At 61.9% G+C, this 23640-nt stretch overlaps 3 protein-coding genes across 10 annotated transcripts; all 3 read left to right on the plus strand.

Annotated features, from left to right (window-relative positions):
- Positions 1-162: 162 nt before the first annotated feature.
- Positions 163-5383, plus strand: LOC106046140 (probable E3 ubiquitin-protein ligase makorin-1). Of its 2 annotated transcripts, none has more exons than XM_048071103.2 (8): positions 163-2269; positions 2819-2938; positions 3038-3303; positions 3557-3660; positions 3772-3992; positions 4220-4330; positions 4421-4550; positions 4666-5383. In XM_048071103.2, the coding sequence occupies exons 1-8, from the start codon at positions 2199-2201 to the stop codon at positions 4819-4821; spliced, it is 1179 nt and encodes a 392-aa protein (XP_047927060.2). In that variant the 5' UTR covers positions 163-2198; the 3' UTR covers positions 4822-5383. The 2 variants fall into 2 exon arrangements, with proteins under 2 accessions (XP_047927060.2, XP_047927061.2); XM_048071104.2 differs by having other exon boundaries at positions 3572-3660; positions 4666-5381.
- A 191-nt stretch (positions 5384-5574) lies between these two features.
- Positions 5575-12550, plus strand: FANCE (FA complementation group E). 3 transcript variants are annotated; one of them, XR_010826538.1, is made up of 12 exons: positions 5575-5922; positions 6222-6852; positions 7516-7560; positions 7808-7867; positions 7944-8087; positions 8174-8297; positions 8614-8689; positions 8779-8845; positions 8929-9054; positions 9275-9375; positions 9460-9571; positions 9785-12550. XR_010826538.1 is itself a non-coding variant. In XM_013196945.3 (11 exons), exons 1-11 carry the CDS (start codon positions 5711-5713, stop codon positions 9461-9463), a joined length of 1590 nt encoding a protein of 529 aa, XP_013052399.3. In that variant the 5' UTR covers positions 5575-5710; the 3' UTR covers positions 9464-10271. The 3 variants fall into 3 exon arrangements, 2 of the variants coding, with proteins under 2 accessions (XP_013052399.3, XP_066838935.1); XM_013196945.3 differs by having other exon boundaries at positions 9460-10271; XM_066982834.1 differs by having other exon boundaries at positions 7519-7560; positions 9460-10271.
- Positions 12551-13269: 719 nt separating this feature from the next.
- LOC125183607 (inositol 1,4,5-triphosphate receptor associated 2-like) lies at positions 13270-23471 on the plus strand. Of its 5 annotated transcripts, XR_010826540.1 has the most exons (16): positions 13274-14615; positions 17801-17952; positions 18717-18763; positions 19130-19206; positions 19329-19392; positions 19659-19734; positions 19948-19975; positions 20568-20708; positions 20827-20958; positions 21239-21386; positions 21846-21898; positions 22135-22205; positions 22474-22524; positions 22631-22707; positions 22797-22910; positions 23208-23471. XR_010826540.1 is itself a non-coding variant. In XM_066982836.1 (15 exons), exons 2-15 carry the CDS (start codon positions 17834-17836, stop codon positions 23076-23078), a joined length of 1362 nt encoding a protein of 453 aa, XP_066838937.1. In that variant the 5' UTR covers positions 13270-14615; positions 17801-17833; the 3' UTR covers positions 23079-23341. The 5 variants fall into 5 exon arrangements, 3 of the variants coding, with proteins under 3 accessions (XP_066838937.1, XP_066838939.1, XP_066838938.1); XM_066982836.1 differs by having other exon boundaries at positions 13270-14615; positions 22635-22707; positions 22797-23341; XM_066982838.1 differs by lacking the exon at positions 23208-23471 and having other exon boundaries at positions 13273-14615; positions 22797-22967.
- Positions 23472-23640: the final 169 nt, after the last annotated feature.

A 23640-nucleotide genomic window follows, 5' to 3' on the forward strand; every position in this document is an offset into this window, starting at 1 on the left:
GAAGACGGGTACAGCTGTCCTCACAGCGCCCTCACTGTGCCCCCAGTGCCCCCGCCCCAGAGGAACCTGCCCCTCAGCACCTCCGTGTGAAGAGGGAGGGACGCGGAGAAGGGAGGGAAGGGTTTGACCCACAAAAATCCACCTTTGGAGCAGAGGCCAAGGTCTCTCTGCTTCCCCGGGCCGTTCGGCGCAGACCTCGGTTCCAAAAATGTCTGCACAGGGCCAGGGCCAGGTCTGGAGCTCTGCAGGGTTGGGAGGAGGCAGCAGGGCTCGTGCCTTGTCCTGCAGCTCCCTTCCCAACCTCCCTGCGAGCACCAGAGCGAGCAAAGCCCCCGGCAGCACCAGCACCGGGAAAGTCACGGCCAGCCCGCAGAGCCCGGCACGGCGAGGGGACGTTTACTGGGACGCGGGAAGGGAGCACGGGGCAGCCCCGGCGCCACAAAGGGCTGGGATCTGACGATCCCGCTCTCTCCGGGCTGCGGGACCAGCAGGGCAACCCTTCGAGGGGGGAAGAGCAGCGTTCGGGAGAGCAGGAGGTGGCTGCAGCCCAGCCTGGTGTTGCTGCTGCCTAACTGCGTGGCCTTCGGCCCCTCTGCTGATGGCCGTGCCTCAGTTCCCCCTGCTTGGGGAAGGGAGCCACACCGTCACCTGCCCTCCGCTCCAAGGGGGAACATGAGGATTAATAAGCGCATTGGTTGCAACGAGCTTTGCAGCTCTAACACGCAGCATAAATGCCAAGTATTCATCAAAGGCGAGGGAGAGGGCGGATGCTCGCGGGGCGCTGTGCCGGGGAAGTCCCCCCTGCCCTCCGCCGACGTCCCCCTGAGCGAGGGGACGGCTTCGGGCTCCGTGCCCTGCCCAAGCCCCGAGCCGCTCGGGGGCTTCGCCTCGCACCTTGCCACAGCTGCAGCCAAATGCCGCGGTGCTGCCCGTGCCCGGGACCCGGTGTGGGCGCTGCATCTCCCGAGAGGCAGCGCTGACCTGCCCGCGGCACCCCCTGCGCCCCGAGCAGCCTTATTCCAATACTGATAATCCCACGGGGGGGGGTGCGGGAGCGGATGAATCGGTTTTTGTTTTCCTCCTCTTCAGGGTAGTGGATTTCCCTGGTGCAATAATTCCTTCAAAACCCCAAGGGGAAGAGCGCTGGGCTTCCCCTTCGCGCCGCGGGGCTGGCAGGTCCCAACCCCCCTCCCCCCCAGCCGCTGCCCTCGGGCTCCTCGCCGTGCCTCGGTTTCCCTGCCCGCAGCCCTCCCGGCCCCTTCCCGTGTCCCTACCTCGCAGGGGAGTTGGGAATTACCGTTTCTAAAGCACTTTGAAGTCCTCTGGGGAAGGCACCGGAGATACACGCCGCACCCAGCCCGGGGGATTTGGCCCCAGAGCCCCCCGGTGCGCCCGGGACTCGCGTGCTCGTTACCTGGGGAGCTTTTTCCTCTTCCCCCCCCTCCTGGCAGTTTAACAACCCTCAAACTGAAATGTATATTTTTGCTAGAAGTACAAGCCTCCAAGTGTTTTTAATAATATAAATAGTGTCCGCGAACTGACTTGACTTTAAATAAATCGGAACTAAATATTTAAGAACCTTTGAGCAGCCAGCCCTTCTTTGCAGGGTTTCTCTTGGGCCCTGGGGGGGGGTTTCCAGCGGAGGGGCTGGGGTTTGCTGACACTTCCCAGGGCTCTGCAGCTGCTGGGATTTTCCTGCCCGCGTTTGCAAGCAGAGGGAAAGGCAGCGAGGTCGTGAGCGGGATCGGAGCCGAGCTCTCCCTGCCCTAAACCCAAAGCGAAGCAGCACAGGGAGCCGAGCCCCTGTTTGGGGGCTCCCCGGGAAGTCGCCCCGTGTCCCTCGGCATTTCCCACGCCCGGTTTGTTCCCGGGATCTCCCCACCCTGAGCAGCCCTGGAGCTGCCCCAGCCCCCGGGGGAGCCCCTTGCGCCCCGCTTTCCTCCACCAGCCCCCGTGGGGCCGTGTAAATCGAGGGGTCTGGGTGGGAGCTGGGCTGTGCTTGGGGTCCCCACAGGGACAGGAGCAAGTGGCTGGGGGGGATGGAGACCCCTGCATGCCCCCCTGCCAGTGCCAGGAGCAGCAGGGCGAGGGTTAAGCTAATTAAGGTGAGGGTTGCTCAGGTGGGAACGGGTGCACCCACCCCGCCAAGGCCATAAATACCCCAGGGAGGGCCCCAGCCCTGTAGGCACCCAGAGGAGATGGAGCCAGGCTCGCAGATGGCATCGGGGGCGTTGAGGGCTCGGGGGGGCTGCCTGAGACCCCTGTGCAGGTAGGGCTGGGTGAGGGGGGGGGCTGCAGGAAGGGCTCTGGGGGGAGATGGGCTGTGAGACCCTCGACGGGGGGCAGAGAGAGGTTTGTGACAGCCCTGAGCATCCCCCTGCCGTCTCCCCCAGAAGTTGTGGGGCTGGAGAGGGCGGTGCTGGGACGTCTCCTTGAGCTGGGGGGTCCTGGCCAGGCACCTCCTCACTGCTAGCCCCATGCTGAGGGCTTCTGCTGCCTTCTGTGCCCCCCTGGGGGGCTGCCCCAGCCCCCCCCTGCCCTGGTTCCCCCTCCAAGGAGAGCCCCCAGGCTCGAGCAGCAGCTGCTCAGCCCCATCCATCTCCAGCCCAGCCCCTGGGCTCCGTTTGCTTTGCAATTAATTACCCAGGAGGAAAGGCTGAGCGGGGCAGGCAGAGCCCTGGATCCCAGATGGGAAACGGTGGCCACATCCAGGCAAAGCCGGTGCCTGGGGGGGGGGTGTCTGTGCCCAGGCCCCTGGGTTTTGGGGTAAATGGGGCTGGCCCCAGCCCCTGGCCCCGCAGCTTTCCCCCCTTTGCAGGGATTTTGCCCGTGGATCCTGCTGGCGGGGCGGGGGCTGCCGCTTCTCCCACGCCAGAAAGTCGGCCCCGGTGTGCCGCTACTTCCAGAGCGGGGCCTGCGCCTACGGCGAGCGCTGCAGGTGAGGGGGACCCGGTGGCACGGGGACGGGCTGGCAGCCAGGAGGTGCCCGTGCGGGGCTGACCCCGTTGTCCCTCTGTCCGTCCCCGGCCTCCTCCAGCTACCAGCACGTCCAGGAGGAGCCTTTGCCGGCCAGGAGCCGCCACAGCCCCGTGCCCAGCGTGGCCCCCGGCCACCAGGGCTGGAGGGGAGCCTGGCGCACCTCGGTCCCCGCTGTCCCCAGAGCGACGCGGGCGGCCTTCAGGCTCCCAAACGTGGAGGCTGAGGAGGAAGAGGACGATAAAGAGGACGTCCCAGCGCTGAACAACCCCCCGGGGCGAGCTGTCCGTGAGGAATTCATCCCCGCAGGAGCTCGGGGCGCTGCAGGTAGGTGCTGGCTGCCCCGGGGACCAGCAGGGCTGCGGGTGCTGGGTGGTTGTGGTGGGGCATCCTGCACACACCGACCCTCGAGCCAAATCCCCCTCCCTCCATCTCTGGGCAGGGCCCAGCTGGGGCTGCGGAAACCCCTCCTGGCTGCTTTTTATTTTTTTTAGGGTGGGGACCTGAACTGCTGAGCCCGTGCCCTGCAATCAGCTGGCCTGGCCCTTTGATGAGGGGGTGGGATGTGTTTTCCTAACAGCTCTCCTGCCCGCAGGCTCCCACCCGCGAGGGCTGGGACTGGATCCAAACTCCCCTGACCCCAGAGAGGTGGCGGCGACGGCGACGTGGGCTGAGCGCTCGGAGGTGGGCTCAGGGGTCTCCGGTGGCCGGGCTGCCCCCATCGCCCCGTGTCGGTCCCAAGAGCTGGGGCAGGGATGGAGCAGGGGCTGCAGTGCCATGCTGCTCCGCTCGCAGGTCCCCGCGGAGCAGGGCGCTGCAGCAGCCCCGGTCCCCGCTGCGGCGCTGAGGGCGCGCAGCGAGGCCGTGGTGTGCGGGATCTGCATGGAGCGGGTGTACGAGAAGGCGCTGCCAGAGGAGCGGCTCTTCGGGATCCTCCCGAACTGCGGCCACGCGTTCTGCCTGGGCTGCATCCGCACGTGGCGCCGCAGCCGGGACTTCCAGAGCACGGTCATCAAGTGAGCACACGGGGGGCGCTCAGGGCAGCGTGGGGACGGTCGCTGTCCCCTCGTCTGCACCCTGAATTCCTTCCTCGGGTCTGGTGGTTTGGTTCCTGGGAGCCGTGATGGGGGCGGGACGTGGCTGCGGGGTGAGGCTGTGGTGGTGGGATCCTGCGTGGGTGCTGAGCCCTGCTGGGGGCTGCTCCCCTTTTGGAGACCCACCAGCACGCGTTGCCTTCGCTCAGGGCCTGCCCGGAGTGCCGGGTCACCTCCAGCTACTACATCCCCCACAAGTACTGGGTCTCGGATGCGGGCGAGAAGGAGCAGCTCATCGAAAGCTTCAAGGCGCGGACGGGGTGAGTGCCCAGCACCGTGGGCTTTACGCTGCTCCGGCAGCCGTGCGTGCAACTGGGCTTTTGAACGCAACTGGGCTTTGAATCCTGCAGGAAAATCAGGTGCAAGTTCTTCATCCAGAACCGCGGCCGCTGCCCATTCAGGTCGGACTGCATCTACCTGCACGAGCTGCCCGGCGGCCGGCCACCACGGCGCAGTCTGCAGCGGCCGGGGGTGAGAGCTGTAAGTGGGGAGACGCGTCCTGGGGTGCCACGAGATGTGTCCCGGGGGGGCCAGGGCACCATGTGGACGCACGGTGTGGCTCAGGCTGGGGCTCACCCTCTGTCCCGTGCCGCAGGAGCTCAACCCCTCTCCCTCGGAGAGCTCGGACGAGGAGGAGGATGACTTCTGCCTGCTCGAGTGGGCTGTCACCAGGGCCTTGCTGGAGGTGGACTTTCTGTACTCGAGCTACGGCCACGAGATGCTCTTCGGGGACTCCAGCGACTCGGACTAAGCCGTGGGACCCTTTGGGACCCCCCTGCTGAGCCTGGGGTGCTCTTGGCAGCAGGGACCTGCCCTCTGGGAGGGGAGACATCAGCTTTTAACGTGTTTAGCTGCTCCTGGCTTTGGTTTGGGGTGGCTGTGGGCATGAAGGGCGCTGCAGGGCGGGATGGGGCAAATGCTCCGGCTGAAGCCCCGGGAAGCTGGGGGTGATGGAGCCGCAGGGGTTTTGGGGCACGCAGCCCCCTCCCTGTGCCTCCTTGGCAGGTTAGCGCCCCTGGGATGGGGGCAGGGGGGGTTTTAACGCACAGGCTGCGGGGGGAGGGCACCGTTTTTAAACTGCTTTTAGCCAAACCTTTGGAAATCGTGCAATAAAAACGTGCTGCGGAACGCTGCCTGCGCCCCCTGCTTCCCGGGGGGGGGTAAAGGGACCCCCGGGCTTGGGGCTGCGAGCGGTGGGGGTTTCCCTTTAAGGGCTCATTTGCATAAGGCGCGCACGTGGGGTTCATTTGCATACAGCGCGCGCTTTCTCCGCGGGAAAGGTCCGGGAAGGGCGCGGGTGGGTTCCGGGGGGGGCTTTGGGTGCCCCCACCTCCCTATTTTCCCTCCCCGGTGGGTGCCTGCCGGGCTCTGGGCTCTCCGTGGGGAGTTGTGGGTGCTGCGGGCGGTTTGTTTGGGGCTCCTTGGGGTGCTCGCTGTACCCACGACCTCCCCCCACCCCCCCTTTTCCCCCCTCCCCAGCTGTGGGGAGCCCCCCAAAACCCAGCCTCCGCTGGGGGAGCACCCAGCGGCTTGCTCCGGGGCTGGGTGCTGGGGGTGCCCAGATCCTCCCCGCACCCTTCTGGGTGTCTGGTGTCCCCCAGGTTTTCCCCGTAGGCGCTGCGGAGCCCCCCCAGGCAGCGATGGAGCTCCCCTGGCTGAAGCTGCTGGCCCAGCCCTGCCGCCTTCTGCTCCACGCGCTGGCCTCGGGCCCCTCCGGGACGCTGGCCGCCCTCCGTGTGCTGCAGCGGGTCCAGACCCGTGAGGAACCCGGGGGGTTCTCCTGGCAAGGCTTCACGGCCGCCCTGTGCATGGAGGAGCCCACGCTGGAGGGGCCGGAGGAGGCCCTGGCTGTGTGAGTCGGCTGTGATCCTGAAACCTTGGGTTTAGTGGGGGGGTCCGGGACATCGGGTGCCCAATTCCCTTGTGTCCTCTCTCCTCCGATGCGATGGGCCGTGAGTGATGCCAGGGCAGTAGCAGGGAGCTGCTGCTTTTCCAGCTTGTCTGCAAAAGCTGGTAGAGGAGTTTGGCTGTTTCCTCGGCTTTTCTGGCCCTGTTAGACCCCTCTCCATGGGTGGGTGGGCACGTAAGGACTTGGGGCCATGCAGGACTTTGCTCTGATGCACTGCTGCTTCATTTTCTCCCCTTTTCCAGCAAACCACGGCTGCTGCTGCTCCCTGTCGTGTGCCAGAGAAACCTCTTCTCCCTGCTGCAGGCGGTGGCAGCGGTGGTGCCAGCAGACTGCGTCCGCCAGCTGCTGCAGGCTGCGAGGGGGGACCCCAGCCCGGACCCCTGGGTGCAGGCACTGGGGGACCTGCTGCAGCGGGGGCTGCAGGGTGAGGAGAGCTCCCCTCCGCCCCCTGCCCTGACGGCCGCCTGCCGGCAGCAGCTCAGGTGCCTGTGCCGAAAAATAGCCCAGAGGAAACCGGAGGGGCGAAGAAAACTGAACTGGTGCTCCAGCGAGCAGCTTGGTGCCGCAGGGGACGCGGCTGGCTCCCTGCTCCCAGGTGGGAAGCGCAAGAAAGTGTCCGAGGAGAGTCTGGAGCTGGATGAGGAGAGAGGAGGGAAGAGGGTGCTGCTGGAGGAGGTGGTGTTTGACCTGCCGGGAAGCCAGGATGGAGAAGATAAAGCAGGGGTGGAAGAGATGCCTGGGGAAACTGCGGGGGACAGATCTGCTCAGAGCACGGCTGGGGCGGCTCCTGAAAGCTCCCAGCAGGATGCAGCTGGGGAGCCTGGCAGGATTTCTCAGACAGAGGTGGCAGCTGAGGTCCAGTCCTTTATCCAGGTGCTGGGGAGGTTTTCAAATTTCTTTGGGTTTCTTGGCCTCATCCTAGGTGAATTTTCCTAGTATGAGAGAAATCCACCTCCATGCTAGATCTGCACACTCCCCTCTCCAAACCTCTCCTGCCTAGTGGAGAGGTGGATGCTGTTCTGGGAGCATCCTTGCGTCTCCTGGGGACACCTCTGAGCCTCACAGCGGAGGGAAGGTCCCCTGGGAGCCTTCAGGCTGCTGCCTCCCTAGGGGGCTGCTGCTGTGTGCATGGCACGGGTACCTTAGAGACAAATAATGATTCTCGTTTGGGGATACTGCTCCTAAGTAAGGAGCCCAAACTCCCTGCAGACTGACAGCGAGCTGCAGCTATGGGGCTGTGCTGGTTTTTCTAAGGGTGTTGTGATTTTCACCTTCCCTTTTAAAAGGTGGCGGTGCAGGGCTGGTGCTTGGCACCAGATAACTCCGATGTCCAGCTTCAAAACAGCAGGATGTTGAAAATTGCTGTGTAAATAAGAGGTGTCATCAGTTACCTTTGAAATTACCCTCCTAAAGCGCTTTTCCTAGAAATCAGGAAGCAAACTGAGCCAGCAACTCCCTACCTGAGGGTTTTCCTCCCCTTTTCCAGCCAGTGAATGTTTAGTCTCGTTTCTTTTTCCTTTACCGCATTTTCCCCAGAAGCACGGACCAAGGCTGAAAATGCTGCTGCTGCAAGAGTCCAACGTAAGTGGTTGCTTTGGCCGTTCTCCTTGCTGCAGGCAGGCTAAATGGGCTCATCCGAGGGCCTCCAGAAGGGATGGGAGAGGAGATGGGTTTCACGGGGATGACTGATAAAAAGACAGCCCAGCTGCCACCTCTGCAGCATGTGGAGTCAGTGCTAGCTGAAGTGGGGAGGTGGGAGGGAAGAGGGAAGCCCTAGAGCTGTATTTTGTTTTATTTGGTGCATTACCCAGGGGTTGTTTCCTTGCAGCGCTCAGAGCTGAGCGTCCCACCCGAGCTGCGTATCCTCAGCAACTGCTCTGCTAGCCAGGTGAGCATCGGTGTCCTCGCAACTGCAAAGGGCCTGCTGCTGTCCCTAACGTCCCTGTCCCCTCTGTTGTCCCCAGCTCGAGGGGTTGTGCTCCTTCCTCCAGCTTTCCACGTGCCCAGAGCAGCTTCTGGTGCGGTTCTGCAGCTGGCTGCTGGCTCTCACACCCGACCTCAGCTACGCCAGCGCAGCCGTCCTGGCTGAGCAGCTCTTCCTCAAGCGAGTAAGTGCCCGGGCAGAGGTTTCCAAGATTGTGTCTACCCTGTTTCCCTCTTTGCGGTCCCCACATCGTGTTTTCTCTCTCCACAGGTCCTATCCCTCTCGCAGCCGCCCTCTCGCCACCTCATGGCTGCCCTCACCTCGTTCTGCTCCAAGTACTCCCAGCCTTTCTGTCGGGTCCTGGTGGCTCCGGTCCTACAGGAGCCAGGGGAAGGTGCGCTGGGCTCGAGCCCTCCTGTCGGCTGCCCTCACGGGAGGCATGGGTGGTTTTGGGGACAGCTGGATGGAGGCTGTGGTCACAGGAAGAGAATCCTGCATGAACCTTCACCAGGGCAGCATCCCCCTTTGCTGGGAACTGTTGGCAATTAAACCTTTTGCCGCAGATGGTTGAAGAAAGCTGGATTATGAGCCCTAGAAGGGGCACACAACGCACCAGCTGATTTTCTGGGTGTCCTGACTGGGCTGAAGGGGTAACAGGAAGGGTCAAGCACAGCCCTGTGGATTTGGCAACCTCTGCTTTGCCCCTGCAGGTGTTGAACAGACCAAGCTGGTGTGTGAGCTCGTGGAGGAGTGCCTGGAGCCTGACTATGTGAGACTGGTGTTGAGGTAAGAGACCACGAGCTGAGCTCTGCCCTGCAGATCCAGCAGGGCCGTGCGAGCAGCATGGCTCATCTTTTCCTCACTGTCCTTTGCAGCCAGGTCCTGGAGGTTCCTCTGTCGGAGAGGCTGCTGCCGGTGGTGCTGGCCGTGCTGGGGAGGCAGGTGAGGCCCCTGTGCCCTGCAGATCCCCAGCTGGCTCCAGCAGCAATGGCCAGCAATCCTCCCCACTCCTGTCCCTCTCGCAGGAGGCGCTACCCCCCGAGCTCTTCGACCTCCTGGTGCTGACGCTGTGCCGGCAGGCCCCGGCCTTCGCCACGTCTCTGAGTTATGCCAAGCTGGTGACGGCTGTGCTCACCATGTACCAAAGCCACGTGAGTAAAGCCTGGCTTGCTGCCGATGTTCGGTGTTTTCTGGCTCTGGGGGGCAGGTGAGAGGCTGAGGGGCTGTCAGAGGGGGCTGCAGCTGAGCCAGGACCTGGCCCTGGGGTCTCTTCTTCAGGGCATCTCTGCCTCGTAATGGGAAGGACACGGGGCTCTGCTGGTGTAATATGGCTCAGAGCCCATCTGAGCACCTTGCTGCTCTCCCCCCCAGGTCACACCAGCCCACCGGAGCCGCCTGGCAGCCGCTCTGGATGGGAGCAATGCGGCCCTGAAGAAATCTCTGCAGGCCATGCTGGAAGGAGTGCCTGCCAGGTGAGGAGTGTGTTCCTGCCTGGCTTGGCAGGTTTCCTTGTTTCCCTAGGAAATCTCTTGATTTCTCTCCTTTCTTCCTCTCAGGTGAGCAGCGAGGGAGCTGCTGATGGTTTCCTCGGATGGAGGATGCTAGTATGTCGCTCACCAGCATGACAGGAACCCAATGAGTGGCTCAAAAAGCAGGGGGAGGCTGCAGGTGTGCCTCTGTCCGGGGCTTTGTGTGGTGCTGTGCATTCAGCTGCCTTGCTGTGAGCTGGGCTGGGGCTGCTGTGGTGTTATCCCAGTGCAGTGACTGCCCTGGGATAGGGGTGATATCTGCCCTGGGGTGTGATGATGGGGGTTTTCTCAGTTAAACATGAAGTTTCCAGCCTTCTCTGTGTCTGGTCCGTCTCTGGGCACCTTGATTCAGGTCGTGGAAAGGGGATGCGTATGGGAGGATTCTGCTACCGTGTGTAATTAAGGTGATCTGCAGCCACAGCCACCCTTAGTGGGCGCCGCGCTCAAGATGGCGGCTCCTTCCCGCCCTGCCTCTCCCAAGATGGCGGCTCCTTCCCGCCCTGCCTCTCCCAAGATGGCGCCTGTGCGTCCTTCCCGTCCTGCCCCGGCCAAGATGGCAGCGGAGGAGGAGCTGGGTGTCAGGCTGTGGGAGCGCTGCGCCGCGGGGCGGCCGAGGGCGGCTGGCGCCTCTCAGCTCTCCGCCACCCGTGGGGAGGGCGCTGCAAAGCCCCGAATCGCCCCAAATCGAGAGCTGCTGCCGGAGCCCTGTGTGGGCGTGAGGCGGGTCCGGACAGGGCATTGCCTGGGAGGGGGTTACAGCATAAAGGCTGCTGGGGGAAATGGGTTGTAACCTCTAGGCTGGCTTTTTTGGTCTGAAAATAAAATCCATTCTGATGAAATCCATTCTGATGTTCTCAATAAGCTGATGTTGTCATGCAGGTGCTTCACTCCTGGGTGTGGGTGGGGTGATGCTGAAATAAGCCCAGGGCTGGGGCTGGCAGCCTTTTCCACTTTAGAAGGAAACTTGCCCAGTTTTCCTGTATTCCCTCACACAAAAGGGTTTTCCATCAAGCAGTCCCTGCATTACTGAGTGGCAATATATATATTTATACTCTTTTTTTGGTGGGGTGTTTTTGCAGTATTAGAGCCTGTGAGTTTCACCAACCTCTGCTCAGCCCTCTACCCAGGCACACTCCGCTCAGCCATTACGTGCGTGGATGTATAAACCCATCTCAATTAAAGTGCGGACAGAAACTTAGGGATCTCTTGCTGCATCTGGTGAAGGTGCTGATGAAAGGGGGATTGCTCTCAGTGTCTGTCACGGTGCCCTTGCTCCATGGCTTGATGTTGCTTGCACTGAGCAGCCTGCTCTTGCTTCAAAGTGCTCTAACCTAGTGGGACTTCAGTAATCAGAGTCCTGTAACCGACGTGTGGTTTGCATTAAATGTCTGCTTCCCCTAATGCCCAGGGCCCTCTCTGCTGCAGGATGAGGTTTGAGTAGATGTATGTAGGGAAGAAAAAAGGATTAGCCTGCTAATTGTAGAAGCCCTCTCTGCTTTCAGGTCCCCTTTGGCTTGATGAGTATGCCGGATGTTGTATCTTCTACCCAGTGCCAGCATCTCTGAAAGCTTGACTGAACATCTCTCTGTGTCTTACCAGGTGCCCTTAGTAGTTTAAATCAACCCGAATCTGTATCCTGTTCAAATACAGAGTGCAATGTTTTGTTTCTCACAGCTGAGAAGCACTGTGCCTTCCCAGCAGCAGGCCGCCGCGGAGCACATTGCTCATTCCTGGCTCCAGCTCTGAGCTAAGCTGGTAGCCCAGGTTGAGGAGGTCAAACCTGCTGTCTGATAGCAGATGAAGGCGAGATGTGATGGCCCAACCTCTGGCACCGTATCTGGGTGTTGAGGCAATGCCAGCACCATTTGGCTGCTCCTTCAGGCTGTGCTGCTGCCCCCTTCTAGGGGCAGGCATTGCCTTCAGCTCCTCTCTGCACACAGGAAACATGGTGGAGAGCTTTGTGTTTGTTTTTTTTTTTTAATCTGTAAGGAAAACAAACTTGTTATCTGTAGTGAAGAGCAAAGGGTCATCTTGTCCAAAGCCTTTGCTTTTCAAGTGTTTTTCTAGCCCTGTTATATTCCGGAGTACCAGGCAAGCAATACTGCTTGGTGGAGTTCACAGAGCCTTAGTTCTTAATGCCCTGAGCACGCTGCTAAATCAAGACAGAAATTGATTTGAGAATGTTTGAAGATGACAGCTCTGGATTAGGCTTAATTGACCATCACGATTTTATATTGACTCAGATGAGCCAAGGCACAAGTGGTAAGTTTTGTGCATGTAAGCTTTTCTCTGACAGCTCAGCTGATTCCTGAGCACTGCAGCATTGCTCTGCTGGGTTGTTTTTCTCGTCTGCTGGGATTTACAAATCTCACTTCTTTCAATCTTGGATCTTCATTTCTTTCCATATTCGGTATATCTGGTGCTGAAGAGCTTTGCCCAGTTGCTGTCCTGTGAAGGGAAATAGCTACCAGAAGCTGGCACACCTTAGCTAGTGATTTGCGTAGGAGGAATTTGTGATGGATGTCAATTGTTAGGGAAGAGAGAACCCGTAACTTAATGCAGCAGAATGGAGTTTAGATGGAGAACTGGTAAACTTGGCTTTTCTTCTGGAAATCTGATTTTTTTTTTTTCCTGCATGGTTTACAGGAGAAGTCTCCCTGAGTGTCACGTTTCTTTTCTGCAAAATGGCAATCGTTGGCCTTCCTTTTGAGGTAGTTAGTGATGCACTAATTAAAAAATGTCTCTATAGCCTGACTCTGTCCAGATTTCTATTCTGTACCCTTGAAAACACCCCTGGAAACCTCAGCTGGACACCTGTTGGCCAGAGGACTGAAAAGATGCGGCTGTGAGAGGGTGGATGCACTCTGAAGGCGGTCAGCGCTGGGGTTTGTGATGGTGTATTTTGGTTTTGAAGCATTGCATACTTCAGGAACTGTTTAAAAATTCATAAACATTTACATCTACAAAGGGAGAAGAGGGATTAAAGCACGTAGGTGTGACATGTTACTGCTTCAAGTTTGCTCATTAATGTTTAGACCCAGCCAGAGGAATGAAACTCTGAAGCATTAAGTGATGCTCTTAATGCTGAGAGCACAGATTTCTTTATAGTAAGAATCTCTCAAGCTATTTTAGGTGACAGTGGACTGATGAAGCTTCAAAGTCTACGCTAGCTGGAGGAAAGAAACCTCAAGAGAGCCAAATTGTTGATGTATTTGCATACCAGTGTGTTAGTGGCTGAGTGTATTGAAGCTATTGTAGGGCTGCCCATAATGTGACATAAATAGAAATTGTGCCCTGATCATCACGGTCTGAGCCTGCTGTTCTGGCTTTATTAGGTAGCAGGCTGCAGTCTTCACAATTTCCCTGTAAAACGTCTACCAGCATAAGTGACCTCGGTGTCCTTGTCCCTAGGTGCCCTGTCTGGCTGGGGCTGTTGGTCGTATGACGATGACAGAGGACAAACTCGTCTCCAAAACTCACCTGGCAGTCAGCTTCCCGGTGTCCTTGCTGGAGAAGAGCTGGCAGGACGTGCGCTGGGTATCGATAAAACCAGAGGGAAACCCTGAGAGCTCTCTGACCAGAGCTGTAAATGGTTTAAAGTCGCCTGGCCGCGGTGTGCATCTCCGTGCTGCAGGATGTTTGTTTTTGTAGCTGCTCGCTGCTTTCTTTAGGTGACTGTCTCATTTGAACAGGCTGTTCTTGGCTGCTATGTGCCATGCACAGCTTGCATCTCCGACTCATCTGGAGCTACTGGGAGCTGCGTTTTGGGCCAGCCTACGTGCTTTTTTTTTTTTTTTTTTGAGAAACAGTAGTCAGAGATCAGTTTTGCAAGCTATAAGGGGGAGTTCCTGTTCTGCTGAGCAGCGTTATGCTGGCCTGTGTAAAGAGCCTCGCTAGCTGTGTTTTTGCTGCTGGCTGCAGCTTATCGTGTACAATGGATTCCTCTGGGGTGTACGTGCAAGATAAGCCATGAGAAGCTGGAAGCGAACCCTGGAGATGCTAGACGTGCTGGGGGAAAGCTGCTCGTTTACGTGGTGGTTTGTAGCTCCCCCATGGAAAATTTTACTTTTGACTCTTCTTGACCCTCCCAGGAGCTCTAAAATGAGCTTGAACAGCGCAAAGAGGTGGAAGTGTCATAAAACATCTGTCAGGTTTTATAGTTCAGCAGAACCTTATCCAGGAACGGAGGGAGAGCCAGGGCCGGGCTTGTGTTTGTCTTGATTTACTAGCAGTATCGGTGAAGTGAAAGGTCTGAAGTGTTGTTTAGAGGTTTCCTAGGCTGCCTGTACATGGCAGTGTATAATTTTCAGCTGATTTATTTGGGATATTTGACAGTGGTTCCCTATCTGCTTCCTCTTTTGTAGAGATTTATCCCCTTCATCGCAGGGAGGGGATTTCCCTTTTTGGCCTAATAGTTTTTTTTCAAGGAAATTAACTCGGTGCGATTGTGTGCGCGATCTCTCTGCTCCGCTGGGGACTCATCCAAGCCGTGGTGTTTGTGTGTCCCCCCCTGCAGTAATGCTGGGGCTGGGGAAGCCATCCTGTAGCCACATTTTGGTGACAAGCTGTGAATCGCACGCGTGTAATCCCCAGTACGCCGAGGCTGGTGCAGGTTTGGGCTGAGAGCTGGTGGCTGGGCCGCGCAGAGCGAGCCGCTTTGGGAAAGGCTCAGCAGCCTTTTATCAGCCTGAAACTTAAAATTGAACCAGAAGAAGCAAAACCACTCTTTCTCCTCTGTTTTGCCAGCAACCTTTTAATCATCATAAGAGAGTCGTGCTCTCCCTCGGGACGGCTGGTGGCTGCCAGCTCCCTGTCAGCTGGGGAGATCAGGGCCCACACAAAGATGCGTTTGGCCGAGGGCTGGGGTTTCGCTTTGTGCTTGTTGCAGGACTGGGCCCCCCGCACCGGCCTCATAAATCATCTTTGCCGCAGCAGCGGCAGCCAGTGCCTGTCTGAGCGGCTTTCTTCCCGAGCCGAGAAGTGGATAATCCAGATGACCGCCGTCCCCTCCGTCTGAGCGCAGCTTCGGGAGGAGCCCCAGGGAGACGCCGGGGCCGTGAGCTCCTGCAGGACCCCCCCCCGGAGGAGGCACGAGGGCTGAACCCCGAGCCCCCAGCAGCCGCTCAGCTCTCGGCGCTGGAGATGTCCCAGCAAGGGTCTTGTTCTGCGTCATCCTCCAACAGGTCTGTGCGTGGGGCTGCTTTCGCTTGTTTAAGGCCCTGCGGCTTAACTGTGATGTAGGTGCTCCCAGGTTTAAAAAGAAGAATCAATAAAAGTCCCTGGGTGCTTCTAGAAAACGCTGGTAGAGGCTCTGCGAATGTGACGGCCTGCGTAAAGGGGTGATGTTTCTCTCCGGACCCCCCTGGCATGCGGGTGGGTGGGCAACAGAGGAGCTTTCAGGCAGAAAAGCTCGCTTCTGGTGCGGGGAGCTGACGTGGTGGTGTTTTTAGGGCAGTGTGTCTGTCAGAGCCGCTTTCTGCAACTGTGAACCCGCGAGGAGGCTCGGGCAGAGGCTGTGGAGGCCGGCGTGCTGCCTGCCCAGCGCCAGGCTGCTGCTCCTGGGGGGGGGCAAGGAGGGCGCCTGCAGGGATGGGTCCAGCAGCCTGCGCCGGTTAATGAGGGCTGGTTAACGAGGCTGCGTCGATGGGAAATGCGCTGGTGCATGCGGGGTGTCCGTCCTCCACCCCCTGAGTTTCCAGCCTCTGCCTGTCCTTGGGAGCAGCTGGTTTTGTACCTTCCGTCTGCTCCGCATCAGGCTTTTTACTCCCGAGCCCCACTGCGTGAGTCCTGGCTGCAGGCTGTGTCGAGGAGAGACAAGAAAAAGCCTCAGCACCGAACCGTGCAGGTTGGACCCACGTGCCCAAGCAGCCCTTCACAGCAAACATCACAGAGGGACGGGGAAAAGGGGGAATCCTAGGGGAGGCATTTTAAGGTTGTGTAAGGCAGAGGGTGCCAGTGCCAGTCTGCCTTTGGGCACGTCTGTGGCTGTTTCCCTCACCCACGCTGCTCCTGTGCAGCTCCTGGGTCTTCCTGGTGCTGGCAGTGTGAGCTTACAAGGTGCTAATTGGCATTAATTGGTGCTAATTATGCACCAGGTAGGTGTGTTGCAGGGAAGGCAGGGGGAGATCTGGGGCTGTCCCTCCCCTAAGCTGGTTCAGGGCTTCCCAGCAGCTCTGCTGTCGGGTCAGGGCCAAGCAGGTTTTTTTTGTCCCAGGAGGGGCAAAAAAAACCCCAAAACCTCCATGAAGCTCCAGGGGCATTTGCAAACCCCAGCCTGGTGGGGCAGAGCTGCTGGTGGCCATTTCAAAAGCTTCGTCCCACCTTGGCACTGCACGGCTCCTGCTTCAAAGCCTCAAATATTCTCTCCGAGCCCTTCCTGGCCCTGGGGCCGCATCCTGTGCCCTCAGCAGCTGGGTACGAGGCTGGGCCAGCCCTGCCCCGGGCTGGGAGATGCCGTTTGCTGGCTGCCCTCTGAGGGCTTAGGGGATTTCAGACCCCATAGACCTGTGGCAGGGGCAGGGGAAGGGCTGACGGTGGTGCCTGCCCGCAGGCTGCCCCCCTGTGAGCATCGAGTCCGACTCCACGTAAGCTCATTAGGGGAAGAAAGCGGCTTTAGGGGATGCGATGGATTTGAGCAGAGGGGTCGGGCAGGGAAAGGGGCAGTGGGGCTGATGGCTGGGGGAAACGGGGCCGCAGTGGGGGCAGGAGGGACGGGACTTCGAATACATCGCTACAGGGGCCCCTCACCGCCCATCCTGGTTTAGCCTCGTGCTGTGCCCCCCCCATGAAGGTGTAGGGTTCCCCCCATCTCCACAGGGACCCTGAGCCTGCTGCGGGGCTGATGCTGAGCCCCAGCTCCGCTCCCCAGCCACGGACAGCAGCTCTCCCCCCCGCCAGAGGCCACAGGATCGGGCCCCGCGCCCCGAGCAGGGGATGCCCGGCCACCTGCGAGGCGCTCAGCCTGCCCCGGCTCCGCGCGGGGAGCTCCCGGCCGCTCTCGGGCATGTCCTTTAAAGGCCTTCTCGCTTCGAGCCGTTCCCTGGCAGCTCCTTCTGCTCCAGATGCGGTCGCTCTCCCCTCCGAGGAGGCTCTGCCGCCGCCGGCTTGCACCGCCTGGGGCCCCGGACCCGCCGGCCGTGCCGCCCCCCTCGGCCCCCTCCCGGGGACCCGACTGCACCGAGGGCTGGGTGCGAGCCTTCGGCTGCTTGGGACGGATTTGGGCAGGTAACTAAAGTCACCGAGCCGAGAGAGAGCTGGGTCCGGCTGCCTGGGGGGTGATATTTGTGCCCCGTTGTGCAAGCGAGCCGCCTGCCTCCGGATTTGGAGCCGTAAAACAAAGATAAAACCGGCGGGGGCTGCGGTGGCTGTCACGGAGCAAACGCTTTGCAGCGGGGGCCATCCCTCGGGAAAAGCCCGATGCTCGCTGATGGGATGAGGTTGGGGATTCCTGGGGGCTCCCCGGGTCCCTGGGCAGAGGTGTCAGGGACAATTCCCAGCCGACAGGCGTTAAGGATTTGACGTTGTCGAGCATTGCTTGCTTTTACACCGAGATCAAGGCTGGGCAGGCTCTGGGAGAAGCAGAACTGTCCAGCTTGGTGCGGGGGCAACTGAGGCTGAGGCTTTGCACAGGCACGGGGTGGGCTCAGCCTGTCCCTGCTCTTTGCCCACTTAAATCTCTGCTGCATTTTGTCCTGGCAAAGAAAAATAAAAAAATTTCCTTCTGCCCCGTAGCTGCGTTTCTGCGGGCACAGCTCCCGAGGGCACGCGTCCTGCGGGAGAGCCTCTTCTGCACGGCGATCATCCTGGGCTGGCAGCGACTCCCCGGGCTCTCTGCTGTCTCTTTCTGTTTTTTAAACATTGCAAAACAACTTAAACGAGGCATCCGGGCTTGCTTACAGAAGGAATTGGGAACCCCTTGTATTTATCTATCTAGGAGCCTGCCAGGCGGGGATGCTCGGAGCGCCCCCAGCCTGGGGCCCGGCGGGACGCCCCCGCTCTGCACGGGGTGCCCAGGCTGGCAGGGGGTGCAAGCGCACCCCACGGAGGGCTGAGGCTCGTGCCCTTGATGCTGGAGACCACAGGGGGGGCAGGAAAATGGGGGTAGCAAGGGGGAAAATCTGCCCTCAGCATTGCACAGAGAGGTGGCTCGCCATAAATCCCTCGCTCGCCTCTCCCTGTGCCCGTGCGCATCCCAGCAGCATCCTCCCGCGTCCCGCTGGGGCCCCTCCACCTCTTTCCCCACAGATGCCTCCACGCTGAAGCAGCAGAGGAGCTCGGAGCTCCTGCTGGGTGCGAAAACGCTTTAAAAATATAACGTTTAGAGGCGTTCTCCCATCTGCGCGCAGCTAATATGTGTCTCTCGTGATAGGTGTGCTGGTCCTGGAGCCTCCGCACTTTGCAAATGAAGCCGCTCGCGGGGACCTCGCCGGGCGCGGGGGAAGAGGCGCAGGGACGTGCCCAGGGGCGTGCGGCGCGGCAGCGGCACAGGAGGGGCTGCCGGCAGAGCCCCCCAGCTCGCAGGTACGGGCACCGGGGGCTGGCGGGTGCCAACGGGGCCGCGACGGGGCTGGCGGGGCCGGCTGGTGGCTCCGAGCGCCGTTTGGGTGCAGCAGAGATCTTTTTTTTTCTTTTTTTTTTTTTTCTTCTGGTTGCTAATCCTGGGGAACGACTTGCAGGGAAAAGCTCTGTCGAGCCCTGTCTGGAGCCTGGAGCAAATTTTGGGGGCGCAAACCCCTTTTCTAGTTGCACGCTGGGCTCCGGCACGAGCTCTTTGCGCAGCAGCCCCTTTATTTCCACGTGTGGGTGCTCCAGCATCCCTGGCCCCACCGAGCAGGGATGCTACGGAGCTGCCGGACATCCCTGCACCCAGGACAGGATTTTGGGGAGCGTGCACGCGTGCCAAGGCCCTCTGTCCCCCCACGGCGGTGACACGAGATGATGCCTGGGGGCTCTGCCAGCAGCTGCGTTCGCCGTTGTGCTTGTGAAGAGGCCAGCTTGGCAGCCGGGGCGCAATAAATGTGCTGAGGAGGAGCGCGGCCGTGGGCCGGTGACTCAGTGCTGGCTGCGAGCGGCTTCGGCTGCTCCTCTGCAGCGGCTGCGGGAGCGGAGGGACAGGGGGAGGCTGCGCCCGCGCCGGGGACAGCGGGGACGGAGCGGGCTGGGGAGGATGCTCGGGAAGGAGCCAGGTCCGGGGCAGCGTGGGGTTGGGATGCTGCCTCTCCCACCGGAGTTTCTTTGGGGTTTACTGGAGTTTCTTTGGGGTTTACTCGGGCTCCTCTCCGCAGGGAGCAGCAGGCAGAGCCGGCCGGGCTCCCCGCGTCTCCGGATGAAGGTAAGGGCAGCTGGGAGCGGGGACGGGGGGAGAGGGGTTGTTTCGTGCCCCCTCCCTCCCTGAGCAGCATCGCGTGGGTTTGGGAAGGGGGCCCCCTCTCCCTGCAGGACCTGCCTGCATCCCCACGCCCCCTCCAGCTTGGGGGGCATGAACGGGTCCCCTAAAGCTGCTCCTGAGTGCTGGGGATATCCTTAAAAATGTGGAGGTGTTTGGGGGGACACCTGCCAGCCTGTGCCCACTGGGAAACTCCTGTAGTTTTACTTTGTTTATTTTTTTTTTGGGGGTGGGGGGGGTCTCCATCAAGGCTGGTCCGAGGCTGGCAAGGGGACGCTGCCACCCCGCTCCCACCGCCCTCTCTGTCCCCAGGGAGGATGAGCAGCCCCCAGGGGCACCCGGACGGGGTCGTGGCCGGGAGCGAGCAGAGCGTGGAGCGTGTCAGCGAGGTGAGAGGGGCGGGAGGGTGCCGGGTTCGGGACCCCCGAGCCACGCGGTGATGCTCTTTTTGGGATGCCGTCCAGCACCAGGGAGGGGGTTGCTCCGACAGCACCCTTGTCCCCCTCCGCAGGAGCCGGGCAAGGACAGGCAGGAGCTGGCCGTGCGCACCGGGGACAGTGACAGGACCGAGGAAGGTGAGTCCCCAACCCGGGTCCCCGGCTGGGTCCCCTCGTGGTGGGGCTTGAAGTGTCTGGGGACCAGCGTGGGTTGTTGGGGTCTGATGGGGTTTGGCTCCCGTCGTGGAGACCCGGGGACTGGTTTGGGGGACGTGAAACCCTGCTGGTGCTGGGGGAAGGATCGGGACGTTCTCATGCTGGGACAGGAGGGCAGAGGGAGGAGGAAAAGCAGACCAAAAGCCTTCATGAGCGGTCTCTCCAGCGGCGTTACTGCCTCCCTGCAGATGCAGAAACCCTGGAGGAGCCGCTGCTGAGCTTCCCCGGTGAGCTCTCGGTGCTGGAGAGACTGGGCCTGCAGAGGTAAAAGGGGCGAGCACCGGGGGCTGCAGGACGGGGGGTCCCGGGGCACGGCATGCTCCGGGGACTGGGCTTCCCGTGGCACGAGAGCCGCTCTGCAGGCGGGGGTCCCCAATTCTGGTGGTGGCCGGCACCCGTGGGAGCAGACCACGTGCGTTTTCGGCATGCAGCCCCCCCCCGGTGCCACCACCTCTGACAGCGCTTCTCTTTCCGCAGCGTGGCTCTGACGGAGCAGGACGTGGAGGTGAGGGCTGCCAGGGGCCGGGGGTGGGCTGGGGAAAGGGGGGCAGGGGAAGGACGCCGTGCGCCCGGCCCTGGCCCCGCAGTCCCTTGGCAGTCGCTGCACGAGTCCCTTTCCCGGTGACGCTGCTGGCATTCGGAGGCAGCCGCATTTCCGTGGCGAGACGAGCCCGACCTCTGCGCGCCTGCAATCCTGCAAAGTGCTCTGCGGCTCGCCCTTAGCCACGGAGGCAGCGGGAGCCACGTTAATAAAACTAATTGTCCCGCGAGTGCCAGGGCTGAGGCAGGCTCTGCTGGCCCGCGACCCGCAGCGAGGGCTGGCATCTGCCCGGCGCGCTCCTGCCAGGAGGGTTTGGGATTTCCACGCGTTATCGGCTGCCTGGGGGCCGTGTCTCAGGCCCGTGGCATCTCCTGGGGGCTGCCCCCCGCCGTGCAGCAGCCTAATGAGTGCTGGGGAAAGGCAAGCGCTGATTGTCCTCAGCACGGCCCTGCTTGGTGGCACGTTAAAGGGGGGGCTGGCTGTGCCTTGGGGACAGCGGTGCGTGGCCTTCCCGTCGCCCTGTGTCCCACCTGTGTGCCCTCCTGCCCCCCCCCAGGCAGCCTTTGCCCACCTTGCCCTGGCTTTTCGCTGCGACGTCTTCACCCTGCGGCAACGGGTGCAGGTGGAGAAGCGGGCACGGGATGCGGCGGAGGAAAATATCCAGGAGGAGCTGGGGCAGTGCCGGGCTGCCCTGGAGGTAGGTGGCACCGGGGCAGGCTGGCATCCGCCGGGGACCTCCAGCTCCAGAGGGGCTTGGAGAACTCAAAGCCCCGTCTCCAGCTGCCCCATCCTCCCCATGTCCCCCCCCCCCGCAGAGGCTGGGTGCATCCTGCGCGGACACGGGCTGCAGGGAGACGCTGGAGCAGCTGCAGCACAGCCTGGCCGTGCTGGCGGCCGCCGTGGAGCGGGCGACGAGCGCCGCGGAGAAGCTGGGGGCCGTTCATCAGGTCGGTGATCACCCCGGGGTGGGGAGGGGAGGGATGGAGGGTGCTGGGGACACACCGCTGGGCTTGCTGGGGCCTGTCCGTGCTCCTCGCGGTGCTGGTGCGGGAATCTAGCTGTGAACGCTGGGGCGCACGGGTTCTGCGCGCCCTTGGGAGCGTGAAAGGGATCTGTTTGCACTGCTGTCGGCCCCCGGGGAGGCAGCGAGGGGCTGGTGGGGACACGGGGGGGGGGCTGTAGGGACAGAGGAGCTGGGAGCCGACGGCCCGTGCCGCCCGGCTGCAGGAGGCCCGGATGAGCCGAGCGGCGGAGGTGATGGTCCAGCACGTGGAGAACCTGAAGCGGCACCACCTGCGGGAGCACGCCGAGCTGGAGGAGATGAAGCGCCTGATCCAGCAAAACTCCCGCAACCGGCAGCTGGCCGAGACCCAGGGTGAGGTGGGCGCCGCAGGGGGGGGGACCCTGAAGGGCCCCGTCCCGAGTCCCTCGGGTGCACAAGCTGGGGACGGGGGCGGGTGACAGCTGGGGCTGCAGCCACCGGGCCCGATGACGAGCACGAGGGGCCCCGTAACAGCAGACACGGGGCGGGAGCAGGTGCTGGTGGCCGCAGAGCCATCGGCCCGCGGCCCAGCGGGGAATGCAGGGCAGGGGGGCACACAAAGGACGCTCTGTCCCCAGCCCCCGGCCCTGCAAACCCCATGCACGCTCCGGGCGAGGTCTCCCCAGCGAGGGCACCCCTGGGACTCGCGCCAGGCGTGGGGCACGGGGCCCTGCTCGCCTTCGACGGGGGGGACGTTTACATTTGCCTGCATATCAGCCCCCGTTTTTATTTTTATTATTATTTTTTTTCTTTTTTTGGAGGCAATCTAAGACTTCTTTTCCTTGCTCCCAGATGACGCGGAGCCACGGCTGAGGCCTCACCCCCTGATGCGCTCCTTCCAGCAGGTACCCGGGCGAAGCAGCCCCTCTGCCAGCCCCCAGCCATCGTCCCCGTGCCCTGCCACCGTCCCTCACCCGGCTGTCCCCTCGCACCCGCCACCCCCCCGGGCAGCGCCACCCTTCCCAGCCGCTTGCTGCGGGCGAGGTCTGCTAGAAACACCGGGGCCGGGGGGAAAAGTAGGGGGTGGCCACGGGGGGAGACGGTGTCCGGGATGTCTCAGGCAGGTCCCTCTGCGTTGCAGGGCTTGGCTGGGAGGAGGCCGTTCTCTAGCACCAGCTCGAATTCGGCACTGGTTCCCCTCCAGCTCAAGAGGTAGGGGAGCGCTCGGGGAGGGGTCAGGCAGCCCCGGCGGCACAGCTCGAAGCAGCAAGGACAGGCGCGATGCTCTTGGCTTTGCCCTTCCCTCTCCTCACCGGCTTCCCCCCTGTAGCAGCAGGGCTGGCGGGAGGCTGGCAGGGTCCTTCCTCCTCCTCCTCTTCCTCCTCGGTGCCCCCTTGCCCGTGGTGGGGAGGTGGGAAAAGGGGATGGGGAGCGCGGGGAGGGGGCGTGATGCTCACCCCAGCCCCTCGGTTCCCCGCAGGCGTCTGCCCGCCGCAGAGTCAGCATCGCCGTCATCCCCAAGCAGCTCTTGGTAAGGACCCGCACAGCGGGGACAGGAGGGGGCTGCGCCCCGCCACCGGGCTCGGTGCCACCAGGGGGCTGGGGCCCTGCTCAAAATCCCCCTTTTTTGTGCCCAGCCAGGTGCCAGCACGGACGGCCGAGCGTCCCCCGCCAGCGAGCCGGAGGGGTCCCAGCACCCGGCCAGCACCCAGAGGTACCCGTGCTGGGTGGCGGGGGGACCACGGCACCGTCTGCCACCATCCCACGGGGGACGGCACAGCCTCCTGTCTTCTCCCTCCCCAGGAGCGAGCTGGAGCCACCGGGCCAGGGCGGCGCCGTGAGCGGGGAGCCGGCGGCTGGGGCGGACGGCAAGGACACGAGCGCAGGGGGCGAGGAGCCGGAGCAGCTTGGGCTGATGTGAGCGCACCCCAAATCCTTCCTGCAGCCTCTGGGGGGGGGGGCTCTGTGGTCCCGAAGCGGCCGGCACGTGGGGATGGAGCTGGGGGGCTTGGGGACGGAGGGCAGGGATGGTTTGTGGCTGCCTCACCTCGCCCCTGCCTCAGTTTCCCCGTGCATTGCAGGTGACCTGCGCCCTCCCCAGTCTCGTTTTGTTTGGGGTTTGCAAAAGGGCCGGCGAGGCTTGGGGTTGCCTAAACCTCGTCCCTGCTGGGGCCACCTTTGGGTGACAAGCGTCCCCTGTCACCTTCTTCCCAGGTCCAAGGGGTCGCCGGCGGAGCTGTGGCGGCCGTGGCTCTTCCTCCCGCAGCACTACTGGGTTTTGTTCTGGCTGCTCCTCCTGAGTGTCGCCTTCCTCCTCCTCCTCCGCGTCCTGGAGCTGCAGCGGCTGCAGCCCGCGCCATCGCCCAAGGCCTAGCTGCAGCGGGGGGGAGGCGGCTGGGGGGCACCCGCTCTCCATCACTGCTCCTGCCCCCCGCCACGAAACACAGAGACCCTAGAAAAATAAAATCGGAGGAAGAATCGGGGATTTTTTTGACGGAGCAGGGGGCGATGCCCTGTGCTAGGAGCTGAGGGTGGGTTGGAGCCAGTTTGTAGGCATGAAGGGCACAGGGAGCCGCAGCAGCCCCCATCCCTGCCAGGAGTTTCCTTGTTCTCAAGGCACACGGAGGGCTACAGGGATGTGCCCGCG

Source organism: Anser cygnoides, chromosome 25, assembly GCF_040182565.1.
Source record: "Anser cygnoides isolate HZ-2024a breed goose chromosome 25, Taihu_goose_T2T_genome, whole genome shotgun sequence".
NCBI lineage: Eukaryota > Metazoa > Chordata > Aves > Anseriformes > Anatidae > Anser > Anser cygnoides.

What these genes read in the sequence shown, in the direction of transcription:
- LOC125183607 (XM_066982836.1), top strand. Translation starts at nt 17,834, where the DNA reads ATGAAGCCGCTCGCGGGGACCTCGCCGGGCGCGGGGGAAGAGGCGCAG. An exon ending in CAGTGACAGGACCGAGGAAG is followed by an intron (nt 19,393 to 19,658) that starts GTGAGTCCCCAA and finishes GCCTCCCTGCAG; the next exon opens with ATGCAGAAACCCTGGAGGAG. An exon ending in TCATCCCCAAGCAGCTCTTG is followed by an intron (nt 22,525 to 22,634) that starts GTAAGGACCCGC and finishes GTGCCCAGCCAG; the next exon opens with GTGCCAGCACGGACGGCCGA.
- FANCE (XM_013196945.3), top strand. Translation starts at nt 5,711, where the DNA reads ATGGAGCTCCCCTGGCTGAAGCTGCTGGCCCAGCCCTGCCGCCTTCTG. An exon ending in AGGTCCAGTCCTTTATCCAG is followed by an intron (nt 6,853 to 7,515) that starts GTGCTGGGGAGG and finishes CATTTTCCCCAG; the next exon opens with AAGCACGGACCAAGGCTGAA. An exon ending in CCTACAGGAGCCAGGGGAAG is followed by an intron (nt 8,298 to 8,613) that starts GTGCGCTGGGCT and finishes TTGCCCCTGCAG; the next exon opens with GTGTTGAACAGACCAAGCTG.
- LOC106046140 (XM_048071103.2), top strand. Translation starts at nt 2,199, where the DNA reads ATGGAGCCAGGCTCGCAGATGGCATCGGGGGCGTTGAGGGCTCGGGGG. An exon ending in GCCTACGGCGAGCGCTGCAG is followed by an intron (nt 2,939 to 3,037) that starts GTGAGGGGGACC and finishes GGCCTCCTCCAG; the next exon opens with CTACCAGCACGTCCAGGAGG. An exon ending in AGGAGCTCGGGGCGCTGCAG is followed by an intron (nt 3,304 to 3,556) that starts GTAGGTGCTGGC and finishes TTTTCCTAACAG; the next exon opens with CTCTCCTGCCCGCAGGCTCC.